The 18,109-nt window shown below is 43.8% G+C and overlaps 2 protein-coding genes across 5 annotated transcripts; one reads left to right on the forward strand and one right to left on the reverse strand.

The window, feature by feature from the left end:
• Positions 1 to 380: 380 nt before the first annotated feature.
• zc3h4 (zinc finger CCCH-type containing 4) lies at positions 381 to 12,959 on the reverse strand. 4 transcript variants are annotated; one of them, XM_086080466.1, is made up of 14 exons: positions 12,604 to 12,958; positions 10,230 to 10,524; positions 9,392 to 9,499; positions 9,118 to 9,316; positions 8,481 to 8,629; positions 8,330 to 8,408; positions 8,107 to 8,243; positions 7,034 to 7,147; positions 6,830 to 6,941; positions 6,639 to 6,748; positions 5,807 to 6,264; positions 4,963 to 5,177; positions 3,348 to 3,545; positions 381 to 2,871 (listed from the first exon to the last, which is right to left on the reverse strand). In XM_086080466.1, the coding sequence occupies exons 1-14, from the start codon at positions 12,681 to 12,683 to the stop codon at positions 1,247 to 1,249; spliced, it is 3,879 nt and encodes a 1,292-aa protein (XP_085936592.1). In that variant the 5' UTR covers positions 12,684 to 12,958; the 3' UTR covers positions 381 to 1,246. The 4 variants fall into 4 exon arrangements, with proteins under 4 accessions (XP_085936592.1, XP_085936589.1, XP_085936590.1 ...); XM_086080463.1 differs by having other exon boundaries at positions 9,118 to 9,499; positions 12,604 to 12,959; XM_086080464.1 differs by having other exon boundaries at positions 4,963 to 5,174; positions 9,118 to 9,499.
• A 904-nt stretch (positions 12,960 to 13,863) lies between these two features.
• On the forward strand, positions 13,864 to 17,650 carry sae1 (SUMO1 activating enzyme subunit 1). Its single transcript, XM_086080467.1, has 9 exons — positions 13,864 to 14,201; positions 14,323 to 14,434; positions 15,439 to 15,612; positions 15,815 to 15,960; positions 16,046 to 16,148; positions 16,703 to 16,808; positions 16,929 to 17,070; positions 17,147 to 17,216; positions 17,424 to 17,650. Exons 1-9 carry the CDS (start codon positions 14,101 to 14,103, stop codon positions 17,514 to 17,516), a joined length of 1,047 nt encoding a protein of 348 aa, XP_085936593.1. The 5' UTR covers positions 13,864 to 14,100; the 3' UTR covers positions 17,517 to 17,650.
• The last annotated feature ends 459 nt before the right edge of the window (positions 17,651 to 18,109 follow it).

The raw sequence follows: 18,109 nt of genomic DNA on the forward strand, positions 1-18,109 counted from the left end.
AGCCAGTCCAGGGTGTATCCCATTTCTCTTGCCAAAAGTCTGCTTAGTTTGATTGAATACTCTAAATTTAGCTCGCTACGGCCAGTGAGCGTATGTACAGTTTTCCAGAAGGAGGTGTGGAGCAGTGAGAGGAAATCTCTGAGGTGCACTCACCAGTCCCACTGGAGCCGACCCGACTAGGATGGGGCGGGGTTACAGGAAGTGGCGGTGAGGGGTCGAAGTGAGAACAGGAAGTGGGCCCGCACGCCGCTGGCAAGAACACAGACCCCCACAAAGGCGCCTGTGGAAAATGATTCGGAATTCAGAATGCAACAGGGTACAAGCACAAATTAAAAGTACATCTCTCTGATGGTCGGAAATGAAATGGAGAACCAGGAAGCTGCGCTGAATCTGGTTGGTGTCTTTATTCAAATACTATCGTGTACAGTTAGAAAAGTCCACCAATCCATTATAATGGACAAGAAACAGCTCATATGGATCATTGATGTTATTGCAAAGAAACAAAAGCAGATTTACAAAGCCCAACAACAACAAAAAAATCATCGTGCATTGAACATAAACTAATAAAAAAGACATTGTGTTAAATCAACATACATTATGTGGAAGTATGTTTTAAGTATAAAAATAAATTAAAAGGAACATTTTTTATTTATTTTTTTTACAAAAAGGGTCTTGCCTGATGGAGTTGATCTAAAAACTCATGTCTCTCAAAATAACTTGAGACATGTTCTCAATTGGCAATCAGCGCTACACCGTTTGTGATTGTCACGTCGCCAACAAGAACGCCAGAGACGCAACAAGGACACTCCCAATCCGAATCTACCGATTTCTCTTCCTCAGTAAAAGGAGGAACAAGACTGGGGGGAGAAAAGGAAGAAGTGTCTACCTTCATGAAACTGCGAAGGTGAGAGACATTAAAAACCGGGCCCTCCCTAGGAGGACAGTGCACAGGAAGTAGAAAAATAAATATTCAAAAACGAAGCTAGTTATGGGACGATGGGCAGTGGTGCTGCTGAGTTAATCATAACATAACACAAATCATGAAAATTCGGATGCCATCATTATTCAATGTGTTGGAGGTGAGACGAGTGAGGTAATGAGCGGATGCTAAAACGGTTCTGTCCACACTTATACAACAATTGCTCTGTTTAAAATAGACGTTTAACTCTCCCACATCCCAAAAAGTCTTTCGCACTCATGGCGTGTGTCCATGTTGGATCAACAACATGTCAGCAGGTGACTGGCATCACTGGCAAAAGGGCGAGGCGGTTGGATCGAAGCCCTTGAAAACGTCCTTGAGTGACCCATTGTCCTGCTCCGCTGTAGGCTGCTCCGTCTGGGCCGGACTGCTCCCCCCAAACGGGCTGCTGGTCCCACCGGGCTTGCCGGCCTGCTTGACCACACCAAAGAGGGTGGACACGGGCAGGTTGTGGACGCCGGCGGGCGCCTGTTCCGCCGCTGTTCCAGTAGCGGCCGGACCCCCGGCGGGGGGGCCTCCCTGTGCAGCAGAGTTGGGCGAGGGGGAAGGTTTGGGTCGGGGTCTGTTGTAGCTATTGTACCGGTCGGTGCCTTGCTCGGCGCTTTTCTCCGGCTCGGGTTGGTCTAGTGCAGATTTGCGGACAAACAAGGGCTCCTTCGGTTTGGGTTTGCTAGTTGAGGGCTCACTCTGTCGGGACTCGGAGTTGGGGGAGTTGTTGGGGCCGCTGGCTGTGCCAGGGCTTCCTGGTTTGTTAGTCCGAGGGTCATACAGACTGATGCTGCTCAGGACATTGGCGCCCCCTGGTGCGCTGGGTGCGGCACTGCGTGCAGTCCCACCAGAGGAAAGAAGCCTTGGATCATAGGGAGCGATAGTGGGTGGCGAGGAGGAGCCGGACGTGGACCCGGCAGTGGAGGAGGATTCAGGAGGCGCGGCCGGAGGTTCTGACGGCTGCTTGAGGGACGACTTCTGCGGCTGGAGGCGGGGGTCCGTGGGACCTTTCCGTGCCATGCGGGGGTCAACAGGCTTTTCTGAGGGGGTAGACGGAAGAGGGGGAGGTTGAGCCAACAGCGCCAGAGGAGGAGCGGGGGTGGGCGCTGGTGGAGGGGACGAGGACTGGGAAGGGCTAGAGCTGACTGTCTTCAGGATACGAGACAGCAGCTCAAAGTCTGGTAGGGTGGAGGATGACGAGGGGGCTGGGGGTTCCGAGGAGGGGGGTGGTGCTGTGGGAGGAGACTGCGAGTGGGGGTGAACGATGCGGGACAGACGCGGGTCGAGGGAGGGGACCGGAGGAATGCCTGGCGGGAGCGGAAGCAGGTCCTGCTTGGGTAGTGGAAGTGGGAGGAGGTCTTCAGGGGACCAGGTGATGGTTTTAGAGAAAGCGGGTATGTTGAGAACAATGTCCTTCTTGATGTGGCTAAATTGCTGCAGCTGGGAACGGGGGTCCCTCAGGGCCATTCCCATCAGGGGATCCAGAGGGATCGGCACCGGCTTGTCCCGCAGGACCCGCTCCGTCTCCTCCTCCTCCATTGCCGGTGCAGTGAGCGGTGGCGGTTTGTATATCAGAGGTTGCTCCGCTTTGGGGGCGGCGGGTTGGTGGGTGGCAGGCCCGGCCGAGACGGCAGCCAGTCGGGCTAACCGCGGGTCTGCCGGCGGGCCCGATGAGGGCGCAGGCGGTGCCAGGTCGGGTCCGGTGGCGCGGGCCAGACGCGGGTCACGAGCCAGACGCGGGTCGGCGGGGCGAGTCGGGGGGTTGGTGGACTTCTGGAGGCGAGGGTCACTCGGCGCGTCCGACTTTGGAGGAGCCTGCGTCTGCTGCCGAAGAGTCTTGAGGATGGACGTCACACTGCCGCCACCGTCCTCATCCTCGCTGGAGTACCAGTTGCCAGAATCGCCTGGAAACAAAATAATCCATGAGACATCTGCAAAGCCGGTGACTGCAAGGCTAGGAGATCTGGTCTTACAGTAATTTCCCCCCCACAAAAATGTATTTTTCCAGTTTTTGATTTGTTTATTTATTCTGGGATTTGCTTATTCACTCCTGATATACCAAATAAGCTCTTACACATTTTTTTCCTCCTGGAAAAGTAATGTCTCTTGTCACAAAAATGTACATAAAATCCTTCACACACTTTGAATTACCAAAGCCTCTAAAAAATTATCTTAAAAACTATACTGACACATTAACTCAAATTAATTAAGCACCAAGCCATGGAGATACAGTATGTACTGATTTATGAGGGTTGGACTATGTCAGCCCTCTAATTGATAGGTTGACAGCCCTCCGTGTACACCTGAAATCAGGGGCCTGGACTTCTTAGTTGTCAAACGTTGTAGAAGATGAAGGGCAAAGATGTTGTCAGATGTTTACCTTCAGTGTCTCTGCTCTTCTCTGTGCCTCTATCTATGTGGCGGGCTCGCTCCTCCTCCTGTTGCTTCTGTTGGATCCTCATGAAGAGGACACGCTGGGCCGGAGGGAGGTCCGAGACGGATATCCCTCCCTTATTTGCTCCGTTGGTGGCGTCTTCCTGGCTGCTTAACTTGCCAGCACCTTCTTGGTAGTTGTCGCCTAGGGGGAGACGTTTCATGAGATCTCAGCAAAGGAAGGCTCACTTTTAAGTAGCCCTGAGCACCACAGCGCAGGTTGATGAAAGTTAATTATCCAAGAATGGGATGTGAGGGTTGGGAATTGTTTAAAAAAACTAAACAGAATCAAAACAATAACTTGATTTTTATCATGTCAATGTCATTTGGTTTTTCTATAAGAAAAGGGGCAAAATAGATTAAAATTAGGGCTGTGGGGTAGGGCTGGGTGATTTAAACGGTATATTCAATATAAGGTATACATTTTGCAGAAGGTGGAGATTTTGACTCCACCGTCTTACCGCGGTAGCACATGTTGGTGACGTCATCACATTAGGGCTGGTCCCGACGAGCCGATGACGTAAATACGTCAACGCGCACAACATACCGTTGACGTCGAGTGCCCCCCTCCCCCCGGCACGTGTTGACGTTGAGTGTCTACGCGTGCTTACTGTCAGTTGTAAACAAGTGCACATAGCAGAAAAGAAAGGAGAGCAGCAGAAATTGGACGTGACATCTGTTTACTCAGGAAATCGTAGTCAAGCGAACGGCAGTATGCATGACAGTACACGACGCTAACGCGGTGAGTGAAACTTAATTTCTAAATTCATTGTAGCGCTTTTATTTTCAAGTTGTTCCCGGAAGCGTGTCGCCACGGCATAATGCAGCATAAGGACTGACATGACTCGTCTATTCATAGTTTGTGACGGCACCAAACATGCGACAAGACGGCAGTAACACAACTTCGTCCTGAAATCACGTTCAAGCTCCAGTTAAGCGCAGTAAGACATAAATGCGCTGACATTGCCAGTATTTAACGGAGGCTGCCAGCTAGCAGCAGCAAGCAGCAAGCTAGCCGCGCGAGCTAGCAGTGCTAAAGTTCCCCAAAATCGCTGCTGTGGTTCTGACGTCACCTATCGTCGCATAGACCAAAATCTGTGTTGATTATCTAAAAAACGAAACCCAGTTGGTTGTTTATTATTACGTGCAAATGTGTTTTGTTTTCTGTAGCCTATTTACAATTGTTCTTTAATCAATCAAGAATATATATCAATCCAAGTACCTGATTATTCGCTAGAATTTTCAATAGGATATCTGAATATCAAAATATTTGATAGCAGCCCTAATAATGATGTTTAGTTAGTTTTGTGGCATGCACATAAGTTCCTCCACCACGCCCCCTTATCAAATCTAGCTAGCCTCCACACCGCAAGCCATACTGCATATGCAGAATTCTGATTTGCGATTTTCAAAATAAATGTTGTTATCCAAAATAAATTAATTCTTTCATGTTTTTAAAAAAAATCTATTTAGCTTCTATAAAGGACTATGTAAACCAGTTAGCAAATTATTCTAGGTAGTGACAGGCCTAATAAAAGCATAAATGGTCTGATTATTCTCACCCTCTTCAACCACTCCTTCCATCTTTATTCCTTCTTGATTGAAGAATGTGTTGAAGTAGTTCCCTCCGGCCTGAGGAGGCTGCAAGGCGCCCCCGTGCGGAGGGCAATCGCCAGATGCAAACGTGCCCATGTTCTCGGCGGGGAAGCAGGTCGGGGGAGCCCCTGGTGCGCCAGGTGCTGGGGTTGCTGCCTGGTTATTGCCGGGCGCCTGGCTTCTAGGAAAAGCACCCCATTAGTGAAAGAAAAACAGCACACAAACTAATTAAGTGAATGTTTTATGTAAAACTGACTTTCTATTGTTTGTAAACAAATAATTGCCTCTCTGGAGTGCCCAATCAGCAAGATTTAAACTAAAGAATCGATTAAATCTTGTATATTTATAAAAATGTGTGTCTATAAACTGAGATGTCCCGATTTGTCTCATTTACATAGCAGCACCCACACCAATTTTCTACACCCATGACTGGGAAGCTATGCAGGCCAAGTTCCAGAGCCACTTTCATGCAGTCAAAGTAGCCAATGGTGGCTTCGCGCGAGCACTTTTTTTTTTTGGGACGTACATATTTTATTGTTCAGTGAAGGGTGAGGGGGAATTTGTGTTTGACATTTTGTTCACTACATGAATCCGCACAGTAACTAATGAGGACACCCACTTGAAACAAACAAGAAATGAGGTGCAAAGCTGCTAACTTTCATCACTAATACAGTAGTTATCTGGACCTTTCCCTGCATCATCTTGAGAAGTTTACCACCCGGCTTCCTCCAGCATCAACCCCACAGGAGTGTGTCTACTTTGTCTACAGGAGTGTGGCCTATTAAATGAAGTAAACTTGTGTGTACTCACTTAACAGCCAGTTTATGAGCCAGCTGTCCAGTTGGCTGCACTTTAATCTCAAATAAAGAGGGGATCTTCTTCCCGCCACCCCCTCCACCAGGCGGGGGGACCATCTGAGGGGGTTGTCCAGTGGGGTTCATGGGTGCTCCTTGGTATGGAGCTCCCTCTGGATTCTGTACAGGAGGACCACCAGTGCAGGAATTTGGAGAGGGAACCATCCCGGGAACACCGGGGGGAGGCTTTGTGGCAACGGGCGGCTGGTTTGCGGATGGGATGCCCCCAAAGTCACCGGCTGCGGGGCCGAAATCCCCCGCCCCAGCGTTGGCTTCGATAGGTGCCGGGCGAGGAGGAGTGGGCAGTAGGCCCACTCCAGGTGGGGGTTTAGGTAGAGGGTTGATCCCCTGCTTCTTCAGCTCCTCCACCTCCTTCTCATCCTCCGCCCCAGCCTCTGCGTCCTCAGCCAGCATCTGAACGAACACAAAACAAAAGGAAAAATATTAGTACAGTACTGTAGTTCATCTCCCCTCCAAAAATAATTGAAACAGCCAGGCCAATTCTTCTAGTTTTCTGGTAGACTGACAATTCTATAATATAATAATATAATATAATACAAAAAATCGTGCTTGTGGTTTTGTGCTATCGAAGTGCCAGTGAACTAAGTTGAAGTGAGTTGAGAAGCGTAATTTAACAAAAAATAATGCTTTACTGCCCTCTTGTGGCAACTCTCGGCAATTATAAACATTTTTAGAGAAGGCATCAATCAATTACTCAGATTTTTAAATAGCAGGGATTCAATGTAATGTAAAAATCCAGAATTATTTGGGCACATGAGTGGTCAGACCTTGTTGAGCAGCTCCTGGGTATCGTTGTTGAGGTTTTCGTGGGAGAACATGCACTCGTCGCCATTGACACAGTTGCCCGTGGTGTGGAACAGCTTGCAGGGGAATTCGCGTGGCGTCACTGTTAAGGCACTAATGCACAAAACTTAAGATCATGCGATACTAAACATTTTTAAAAGCTGTGAAAGGATATCATGCATGTAAGGGCAGTGGTTGGCTCGAGCACAGTAGCCAGTGATGTAAAACTTGCACAGCTCTTTGTTTTTGGGCAACTCGATGTCGTGACTAAAGTTGCAGTATTCCTCCTAGGGATTAAAAGAGGAAGTATATAAATAATACTACTAAAATATATGATTAGTAAAAGCTTAAAGAGCAAAATATATTGTTCTTGGCTCACCCAGGTGCATCTGTTTTCCATGTAATACTTGCAGATGGCTTTTCCTTTCTTATCCTGGTACTTCTCATTCTGATTTCTCTTGCCCATTCCTGACCCAGCATCACCTCCTCCATCCTTAAAAAAATACAATCACACAACGAAAGGACAGCACATCAAGAGATGTAAGTAAGAGACCAAGTACATTAAACTACAAGCACCAATGAATGACCCCCATTTCAATGACATATCCTGAAAATGATCATCAAATTTTAAAGCCATGCCAGAACAATTAAATGCTCTTCCACTAGATGGCAGAAGGTACAAAATTACGCATATGTAAAAAAAAAAATAACAGGCTTGTGTTTTATCAAACAGGCCCAGACTTGTCACTGGGGAAGTAAATTTGTAGGTAAATTGAGGTGAGGTCAGGGCTGGACTGGGCCAATGCAGTGCTTTTTAAATGTTGTTTTCCTACATTTTACCCCAAGAGACGGACCCACAATTTAGATGGACCAGTCCGTTAATCCATTTCGAATATAAATAGCAAACTGTAATATCATCAATAAACATCAGTGGCAGAACTACATGTTAGGCAAGAGTCGTACTGGGCTGGGCCGGGTCAAAATGCAAGGGTCGATTTTTCGTGCCAGTCCAGCCCTGGGTGAGGTTAATTCAGTATATTAGTACAGCTATTTCAAGATACATATTATACTTTTTGTGACAACTTTGAGGGCGGACCATGAGATTTTTCAAACCCTCCACCCCCCACACACAGTAAGTGCCTTGGCTCGACAAGCGTTAGGAAACACTGCAGTAATCCACACCATAATTTATACTGAAAGACAATCATGCATTGTATTTGTAGCACACTATAGTAGGACGAGCGATATAGTCAAAAAATAAAATCTCTACTTTTTTTCAGTCATTCGGGATAATTACGATGTTAATCGATTTTAATCTAATAAACCCAACAAACATTTAAAGTAAAATGACGAATAATTGAATTAATTCAACTTATTGTCCAGCCCTACACTATAGTGTGGAAACAAAGCTGTGGTAACATTCATTTGGTACAAGGAGATGGGAAACTATACCCCGTTGTCCATGTCTCCATTGTTGTCGTCATCGTGGCCCATATCCCCTCGTCCTCTTCCCCGGCTCCTCATTTTGCCTCCTCTCATCATGCCGCGTCCTCCTCCTTTGCCTCGACCCCTTCCGCGGCCACCTCTGCCTGGAGTCCAATACAGAGACACAAGTTCACGGCGGGAAATTAAAACAAACAAACAAACAAAACACCTACAGGAGCAAAGGACATACCTCTTCCTCTGTCTTTGTGCCTCTTGTACTGATAGTCGTCATAATCATCTTCCCCCATGTTTTCGAAGTTGTCGTCATACTGAAGAAGAAAAAATTGTTGAATGCCTTCCATTCATCCACAGCAAAAGGGACACACGTCAAAAGCACTCACCACCTCCATGTCCTCCCCAAAACCATCTCCATCATCATCTGCCATCTTTCCGCCCCGTCCTCCTCTTCCTCGGCTGCCTCCTCGTCCTCCTCGCCGCCCGCCCCTCATTCCACCGCGGCCCCTCATGTTCCTCATGCGCCCGCGGCCTCCTGGAGAAAGAGGATGAGATTAAATTTTTACAGCAATAATAATAACGTCTCTGTTCGTGACGTCAGCTCATCAAAATAAAACTGAATCTTCAGCCTTGTTCAGCAGCAGATGCACCTCGATGAATTTTTATATTGTGGAAAACAATCAATTTCAATAGGTCAATGCAAAAAGAAAAACTCATTCTAAAAACCGCTTACAGCAAACAAAAACTCAAAATTCACCATTAAAAATATATTAATGCTATATAATAATCTCAATAATTTGCTACCTTCCAAATAAGATAGGAATTGGTTTTCTGAAAAGTATTTTCCAATTAGTTTGATGAAGCTATACGAGTTTTACTTTTTGAATTGAGTAACTCATATAAATAAAATGTTCTACCATATTCTAATGTATTATTTTTTCTAGCACCTAAAACTTGCTGTTGTTGACAATTTGTCATGCAACACAACAGGAGGGTGACAATTCCCAAGCTCATCACACCCACCTCGCCCTCCACGTCCGCCCTCCTTGGTCTTTCGGTACATGTTGAGCTCCTTGGTGAATTCATCATACTCCTCGCCGCCCATGTCCTGCTCCTCCTCCCCCTCAAAGTTGTCCTCCTCGTAGTCATCGTAGCCGCCGTAGCCCTGCTTTTCCAACTTCATGTAGCCGCCCTTCTTGGGGCCGCCGTAGCCACCGTGAGGCTGTGGGAGGGATCGGCCGATCATGTGAAGAGACTGGTCGAGACAAGGTATTGTGTGTTTTGCCCATTGACTTACGGCGGGGGGGTACTGGGGGCTGTACTCTCTGTACTTCCTCTTCTCGCTGGGAGAGTAGTCGGAATCATCGCTTAAGTCCGAAAAGTCGTCGTCAGATGAAGCGTGACGCTGCAGGAGAAAATATGACATAGTTAAAACTGATGATGGGGCTGCCATTTCTGAACAAAGATAGCCTAAATCCAATTATGGGATGTTTCTAAAAATGATATTGAGCAAATATGCCTACCCCGCCATATTGTATTTATGAAGCAGTAGGACTAACCTTCATTTATTATTTCTACTCCTACTTTTCTTTGTATTTTTTGTCAGTCTGGGTGACCTGTGACACCACGCTGCCCCTCACAGGTCAGTCTCGGTAGGACAGCAGACAGTGATTTGGTGCCCAGCCTGCTTACAATTTGTGATGCTCATCTAGAGAAGTTTATCAACCTTTATTGCACTAACCAACATATTGATCTAAATATTGTGAGGCTAATACTGGTTATCTAGGTGAAGTTTTATGGCAATAATTTGTGCAATTATAATTGCAAATTTTACTTCATTTATATTTGTACATGAGATTGTCATGTTCATTATTTTGTTTCCCAATAAGGTGTTGTGAAAGGCACTTGGACAATTTTTGGACAATTTATTTTACTCATTGTTTTTTTACTGAGGTAAAAGTGGGTCACGACTTGGCAAAAATAGGAAAGCGTAACCACTGATCTAGAGTATACAAAATAGTTTAAGAGCAGTAAGAACACATGACATTTTTTGTCTTGTCGTGTGGGCTCTCCATTTGAACAATGAGTGAAGATTCCGTATATTGTTTGTGTAACCTGTTGAGCGTTTTTCTTACTTTGTGCTTGGACTTGCGTTTCTTCTTTGTGCGCCTCTTCTCACGTTCCCTCTCTTTCTTCCTCTTCCGTTTGCGCCGGTGCGAGCGCTCCTCGTCCGAATTGCTGCTGGCGTGGCGCTCCCGGCTTCGAGGGGGACGCTCACCGCCACCGCCGGCGTCCCCTGCCGCGACGCCGTCACTTCCGCCTGCTTCCTCGCCCACCTCTGCAGCTCCTCCAGTAGACGCATTGCCTCCCAACTCCACCTCACCCCCATCATCTTCAAGCTCGCCCTCCTCTAGTTCGCCCTCCTCTGGCCTGTGTACACACAACATAGAGACCTGTTAGTTTAATATATTGACTTTTCACTGTGTGTTATAACACAAATATGTAAAAAAATGTCACAAAAACTAGCAATACAGAAATAATAAAGATCTTGTCCCAAGTTACGGAACTTCCCAAAGCAGATATCTTCGCAAGAAGCCATGGCTTATTCTGTTGTATGAATGGCAAAAGGTGGATTCACAGGTTTATTGCACCTTATTAAATGCATGAACATTTCACTGTTCTGTCTGACACTATACATTACCGGCATATATAGATGAACAAAGATATATTTATAATTACAATTTTACACGGCACTGCTGATGATCTCTCATTGCACAATAGTGTACCATATCACCCGGACTGGAAATTCCTTATGAATTTAGCAAAAAAAAATATATATAGACAAAAATAAATACATTTAAAAACAAATTCAACAGTGGGAGGGATTATGCAATACACAAAGTAAATGTCTCAGAAAATACTACAAACAAATGTTGGATTATATATTATGAGTATTTGTGGGTGACTGGCCAGCAACAACAGATTGACAGTCAACTTTTCACAGGGAATAATTTATCCTGAATCTCAGGGATTTTGACTCCATAATGGTGAAAGGTTGGCGTGACTCACACGACAGTGGCACCTCTCGGGCCTACACGCATAAGTGCAAACACATACCAACCAGGTTATTCTGCACACCGCCAGAAGGCTTAGTTTAGTATGTCAAACACAACTAGACAAAAAGGTTCTGATTGCATATCTGAGGATAAGCGACGACAAAAGAATGTCACATTTCTCTATTATGTCTAATTATCCATCCACAACACACCCTCTACCAAGTTCATAACTTTCAACAAAGCACAAGTTCTTCTCTATGCAAAACACACCATGCACAATGGTCAAAGAGGCATAATTAATTAAGAGAAGGGCCATGATTAAAAGGGGGGATACTTACTGTGACAGGGCTTCTTCATATTTTGCACTTACAACCATTAAAAAATCCTCCCCCTAACACTTTGGGGTCACTGGTGGGATTTGTGGGGGCTGGGAATTGTATTTACTAAAACATTCAACCAATTTGCCAACTGGGAACTGGGTGGTTACGTTACAAATTGATTTTTGTGTTTGACTTCTGGGATGCTTTGCAGACATTTTACACACAGCGTTGGTACATACAGTTTTTAAACATGTTAGACAAACAGCACAATCAGGGTGGGGGAAAGAAGAAAAACAGCTATATTTGACAGCTAATGTGCCCTTTAAATTAAGGTTAAAGGTGAAAGAAAGACTCCAATCCTGTAAAGAATATTCGCCAGGTTAAAAGTAAACAATTAGTAGTACTAGTTTGGCAACTGGGACATTTGGTAATTATAGTGGCTCGCTGATATAAATTTTACAATAATAACACGTTTGTGTCGTGTTAGATTAGTAGGTTTAAAGAACTTTGACTATACGTGGGTAACGTTATAATGTCACTTGTTATATGACGTGAGGACTGACGAGAAACAACGGAGTGTTTATAAAAAGAAACACAAAAAAACAACACCATTACGGTTAGCCGTTACGAAGCAAATGTGGCTAGGTTAGCCGCCGGGATGGGCACACCTTAAATCCACAATTTTGTTTTGAACACGCAAATAACAATGTTACCCACGGACAATTATTTTGAACAATTGGGTTAGTTTACTGCACTCCAAAAACGCCTAAACCACTTGACGTCGGGTTTGCGTTGGTCGAAGTGGTCGACGTCCGTGCCAAAGAAAAGTGTGTTTAAGAGCGTCGGCCTGCTCTTTTTACTCGTCATATCAGTCCGCGTTGAGCCGGTTCACCGTCGAGGTGATATAATGTAATAAAATAAAGGGAAAACGATATCTCCGACGTTATTTTGGCATCCCAGTTGGCGCCGTCTTGTCAACGCACAAGTCCGTTACCGCTTTACCCGTTTTCCAGAAAAGGCGAGTTTAATCCCTCTTTGACAAAAAGAAAAAAAAGTATCCCCGGGCTTTTTTGTGTAAAAAGCAGAGGACAAATAAATAGTTTCATTGAAATATGACTGTAGAATTACTCGACCTTTCGTCAGTCAGGAGACTGTTGTGTTCGTGGTTGGTAGTTGGGGAGTTTGGATGGACAGTCATGCTTTCCACAGCCATTTCCTCTCTCTAACCTTTAGCTAACATGGAGGTGCCCAAAAATTCAGACTCTCGACACTGGAAATCTACTGGCTTATGCGTCACTTCACAAGGATCTACTTGGTTTTGGATTTAGTTGAGTTTCAGTTCATAGGCAGTAGGCAATTCTCCATTACAGTTGTAAGAGAAATTTGATGAAATTGAATCCAGACGTTCTCTTTCCGTCCTACTGAAGCGCAGTGAAATGACGACTGATGCAACTAAAATGGCCGACCGTCTTCTTCAGAGACAAACGGGGCGGACTTTCCCCATCGTGACGTCACCGCTTAACGCTCTTGTAATGCGTCTCACGGACATTACCGAGGCTGTTTCCACCAAGAAAATAAGCCCTCTATTTTGACTAGCAGACATTTGTTTGCATTGTTTTTGTTGTTGTTAAAAAAAAATACAAATTGTATTTGTATTTAATCCTTATTCTTCCGCGGACCACTAGTGCTACGTGTGCCACACTTTGAGAAACTGCACTAGTCTATCAAGGTATAATGTCAGACAGAGCATCATTATAGGCTACTACATTCATGATGTACGCCATTAGTCAAGACATTATTCTCCTAAATTTCGAATAATGCTCCCAGTTTTGTCTTTACCCAAAGCCCAAAGGGTGATTTTTTTTAACGCTTTATAAACAAAAACAAAAGAACAAGTATTTAGTAGCCACCCGTGGAACACTACCTCTTTCCAGCTCCTTCCCCCAGTTAGAACTATGACACGTTTCAGAGTGGCATGTACCTTGAAAATGTTTTCCAATTTTGCACATCAATGTTCTGATTATTTTAGTTTTATAGCATTAGAAGACACTTTAAATTGCTAAAGGACTGCATTATCTGCACAGCTGTCACTGATAGCTAATACAGCACAAATGGTACCTTACATTACGTAAAGACTCTCTGTACTTATGTGTCGAGACTTTGTTCCTTCAATGCAGTACTAGTGTAGTTCATACTACAAAGACAAATTCCTAGTGTGTTTTGCATAATTGGCCAATAAAGATGATTCAGATTTTTTATTTCTGATATCAATTTGATCTTTTCTGAAGAAATACTGTACTTCAAAATGGTCGTAAGTCTTACTTCAGGGCGAAATGTACCCACAATAGCTCCTGGGAGTCGCCGAATCGCCTTAATTTTTAAACATCTATATATATATATATTTTTTGTGTGTGGTGGATTGCTTTCGCAAGGAGCACAATGTGGAAATAACGTTATTTGAGGAAGAAAAAAATAAAAAATAAACGAAAAGACCTGTGTATTTTTCTCCCGACGTCATCATTCTGCGGCCATTCAACGAGACCATCGCGGCTTTTGAAACAATTGGCGGTGTAGCTTCGAACGATCACTTTTAAAGCGGTGTCACTTCCCCCCATCTCAAGAAGTCTGACATGATCGATATGATCGAAAAGGAAGACCCGGTCATCACCGAGGAAGAGGCGGCTCAGTACGACCGCCAGATCCGGCTTTGGGGGTTAGATGCCCAGAAGAGGTTGGTTAGCTTGTCTTGCTAATGCAAGTCGTCTCAGAGAATTTTTGTCATTTGTCGCTTTATTGCACATTTCCATGAATGATTATGCAGCTAATGTCATTAATGTACAATTTGCTTGCAGACTACGTGGGTCCCGGGTTCTACTGGCAGGTTTAGGTGGTCTGGGGGCAGAGGTGGCCAAGAACTTAATCTTAGCTGGAGTGAAAGGGCTCACCTTGCTAGATCACGAGAAGGTAAACTACCAGACTTAAAAAAAAAAATCACAGTATTTTCAACACTTACAGTATTATAATGAACACAGGACAAGTAAACAGTGGTAATTATGTCCACTGGGTGGCGCCTGTTGCAAATCTATGTTGAATGTAGTAAATCTTGTCGCGCAGTCGTTGTCTAGTTGTAGGCCCAAGTGTTAATTCAAACTGAGGCAGATAAGCATGTTTTGTAAGACTTAATTAAAGTGAGTATCAACAGTGTATTTTGCTTTTTTTGTGATGGCTAAGACAAATTGTGTAATGATGTCCATGGAACAGGAAATTTAATGAATTATGATAACACAACATTTAAAATATCAATTTAAATGGATGAATTAATAATTTCTAACTAGTGGATGGAAAGGACAAATACACTTAAACGGTAATTTGACCCCCCATTTTTTTGACAATACAGTAGTATGTTCTATGGAGCCCCACTGGTCCAAATATGATATTCTGGTTAATATTGCTTTAGTGGAATATGAGTTAATGAGTTTGCCACTTTGCTCACCTGTTTTCTGAAGCTGAGTTATGATTTGTTGTTACCTGAGACCTGAGCAACTATGATGTCATCTTCAGTCGACAGCAAGTGGCAAAATGGCCACCCCCTGGAAAGGATACAAATGGCTGGATTTTGCTTCATAACTCTTATTCCACAAATGTAATATTAATCAGAATGTCATGTTTAGACTAGTGAGGTCACATTATTCATATTATTGTCCAGAAATGTTTAAGGTTGACTTAGACTTTAATTGCAGTTTCTGTAAGACATCACTCGTAGTTGTTACTAAATAACTGCACTGGTGAAGGTAATACACACTGTTGTGGCGACAGGGATTATGTCTACATACATATCATCTGGGACAATTTTTTGAAAGGTGAACAACTAGAAAGTCAATCAACACTTTTGGAAGTTCTACTGTTATCTTACATAAATAATTGTGTGCAGTTCCCAGCGATGATGTTTGGTGTGTTTGTCTTATCAGGTGACGGAGGAGTCATGTCGCGCTCAGTTCCTGGTCCCGGTGACCGCGCAGGGCCAGAATCGGGCAGAAGCGTCCCTGGAGCGCGCTCAGAAACTTAACCCCATGGTGGAGGTGATCGCCGACACGGACAGAATAGAAGACAAACCCGACAGTTTCTTCCTGCAGTTCAATGCGGTGAGTGCGCATTAAGTAGTTGGGTTTGCAGTAAACACAATTTATTGCGGAGGATATGTTTCAAACAACATGTGGTAAGTGAAAGATAGAGACCATGTATTTTTTATTTTTTTAGGAACCTTGGCAATACGTGTCATTCATGACTAGAAGAATTGTCTCCATTGTGCTATTGGAGTCTTAACCTTCTTTTTTTTGCCCTCAGGTTTGTCTGATATGCTGCTCCAAAGACGTGATGGTGCGTGTGGACCAGCTGTGCTCGCAGCACAACATCCTGGTCTTCTGTGGCGACGTCCACGGTTACTACGGTTACATGTTCTGCAACCTCGGACCTGAGCACAACTATGTGGAGTGAGTTTGAAAGCGGATTAAGAGTAAAAAGCGCTCAGCGTCAAGTCACGTCCACTCTTACTATGGGCTCCCTTTTGTTGTTCAGGGAGAAACCCAAAGTGGTGAAGAAGTCCTCGGGAGACTCCAATGATGGTCCTGAGGCAAAGAAGCTCAAAGTGGATCCCAATGAGACCACCATGGTGAAAAAGGTTAGAGCAGACCATGTACTTGAAAAAAAATAATTTTTCCACCCCTTCTATGCAATGTACAGTATTTTGTTAGAGTCACTAAAAGTAGTAAGATGGTGACATTTTTGTAAGAAAAAATCATATAAATGTTAATTAAAAACTAATTGAAAATAAAAAAAATCTGTTATAATGTTAATATAACCCAAATAGTATTTTTAATGACAATGTGACTTGTTTTAAAACGCAAAAAAACATTAGCATGACTTTGTTTTAAGCAAAAAATATTTTTTCCCTCCAATATTGATTTTTGTCAAACACGAAAATATTCTGCTAATCTTTTCTCATTCTACAACCAGCACATTACTCTATTCTGTTAATCTTAAAAATATCTAATTCTCAATCATTGTTTTTGTCAGTGAAACCAAATTTTTCTGCTAATCTTAAAAATATGACTTTAACCAGCACGATGTTCATGTTTTTGTGCAGTAAACTGTAACAAGATAAATTTTTATTTACAAATGTATCAAATTTATATTAATTCACCAAGTGTGTGATAATGACATTGTTTCAACCAGACGTCCAAGTTCTGCAGGCTGAAGGAGGCTCTAGAGGTGGACTGGACCAGCGACAAGGCCAAAGCCGCCCTCAAGCGCACGCCTGTCGACTACTTCCTGCTTCACGGTATTCACCCGTCCCTCTTTTATGTAGTTACACAAGACATCCGATATTTTTTTTTCGAAAAGTATGAAACTTCACTGTATCTAGATAATTTCATTTAAATAACAATCTATCTTTTTTTAGTGCTGCTGAAGTTCCGCACAGACAAAGGCCGAAATCCCGACCCACAACGCTTTGCAGAGGACAGCCAGCTGCTACGTCAGATCCGCCGGGACGTCCTGGAGAGCTTGACGGTGGGCGACTTACTGAACGACGACTTTATCAGGTACTGTACTCACCGGTGAGGCAGAGGCCCCGTCCAATGTGTCGGTACTTACCGTGTGCTGGTGTGTCGTCTGCAGTTTCTGCTTCTCAGAGATGTCTCCAGTGTGCGCAGTTGTGGGAGGTGTGCTCGGACAAGAAATTGTGAAGGTAAGCACATGACAGTGCGCACAGGTCTGGCATGCTAAACTAACTAACTGTGACCCTAAATCTACCCAGAGTCTGAAACCTAAGAGTTTAACAAACCTGAACTAGCCCAAATCTTAAACTAACACGATACACTAATATAACCCCAAACTAGTCATAACACTGACTTGTGAACTCTGACTCTCAAGTGTGTTTCTTGTTGTTGTCCAGGCCCTGTCCCAGAGAGACGCTCCACATCGCAACTTCTTTTTCTTCGACGGCCGCAAAGGAAACGGCATGGTGGACTATTTTGGACCAAACTGAGTGTGCGCACAGCTCGCTCTACCATCTATGCATCTCACATCCAATTGCATTTGTTTATTTATGGGATCACCCACCACTATCCTGACTTTTGACATTTTCTTACTTTTGCTAATAAAGAATGCTTCAGCAAAGTATACTGACATCTCCGTATTTCCATATTTGTGAAAATGGTTGCTTGATTGAATTGAATGATTGAATACATTGCTTGATTGGTTAGTTAACAGGACCACTGGAAAGCTATTTAACCAATTTCCAAGAAGACATCTCACTTTTGTTTTTTAATAAAAACCACAGATACCTTGAGGTGGAAAAACAAGGACTGGAACTTATGAAACTTGGTCTTTTGCTGTCACTCAAGTTTCAAATAGTGGCATTCCAAGCAATAGGCCACTAATCATAATCGATTGATTTCCATAGAAAGGTATGTGATTGGCTTACGTCATTGCCTGCAGCTCCCTTAACACTGCACATTACAGACCAAACCAATAATTGAATCATACGTTTGTATTTTCTGTACTGTCAGTTGGAAATGTCTTTTTTGTTTAATAAAAGGGATACAATGTTTGATAGATTAAAAAAATAATAATGTAATT

The sequence above is a fragment of the Leptonotus elevatus genome, chromosome 7 (genome assembly GCF_054856555.1).
Source record: "Leptonotus elevatus isolate MCC_2025b chromosome 7, RoL_Lele_1.0, whole genome shotgun sequence".
NCBI lineage: Eukaryota > Metazoa > Chordata > Actinopteri > Syngnathiformes > Syngnathidae > Leptonotus > Leptonotus elevatus.

Excerpts from the sequence above, each read along its gene's own strand:
- sae1 (XM_086080467.1), top strand. The coding sequence starts at position 14,101 with ATGATCGATATGATCGAAAAGGAAGACCCGGTCATCACCGAGGAAGAG. Across the intron at positions 15,961-16,045 it reads CCTGAGCACAACTATGTGGA|GGAGAAACCCAAAGTGGTGA; the intron begins GTGAGTTTGAAA and ends TTTGTTGTTCAG. Across the intron at positions 17,217-17,423 it reads TCGGACAAGAAATTGTGAAG|GCCCTGTCCCAGAGAGACGC; the intron begins GTAAGCACATGA and ends GTTGTTGTCCAG.
- zc3h4 (XM_086080463.1), bottom strand. The coding sequence starts at position 12,683 with ATGGCTGTGGAAAGCATGACTGTCCATCCAAACTCCCCAACTACCAAC. Across the intron at positions 8,244-8,329 it reads GCACAAAGACAGAGGAAGAG|GCAGAGGTGGCCGCGGAAGG; the intron begins GTATGTCCTTTG and ends ATTGGACTCCAG. Across the intron at positions 6,942-7,033 it reads TGGAAAACAGATGCACCTGG|GAGGAATACTGCAACTTTAG; the intron begins GTGAGCCAAGAA and ends TTTAATCCCTAG.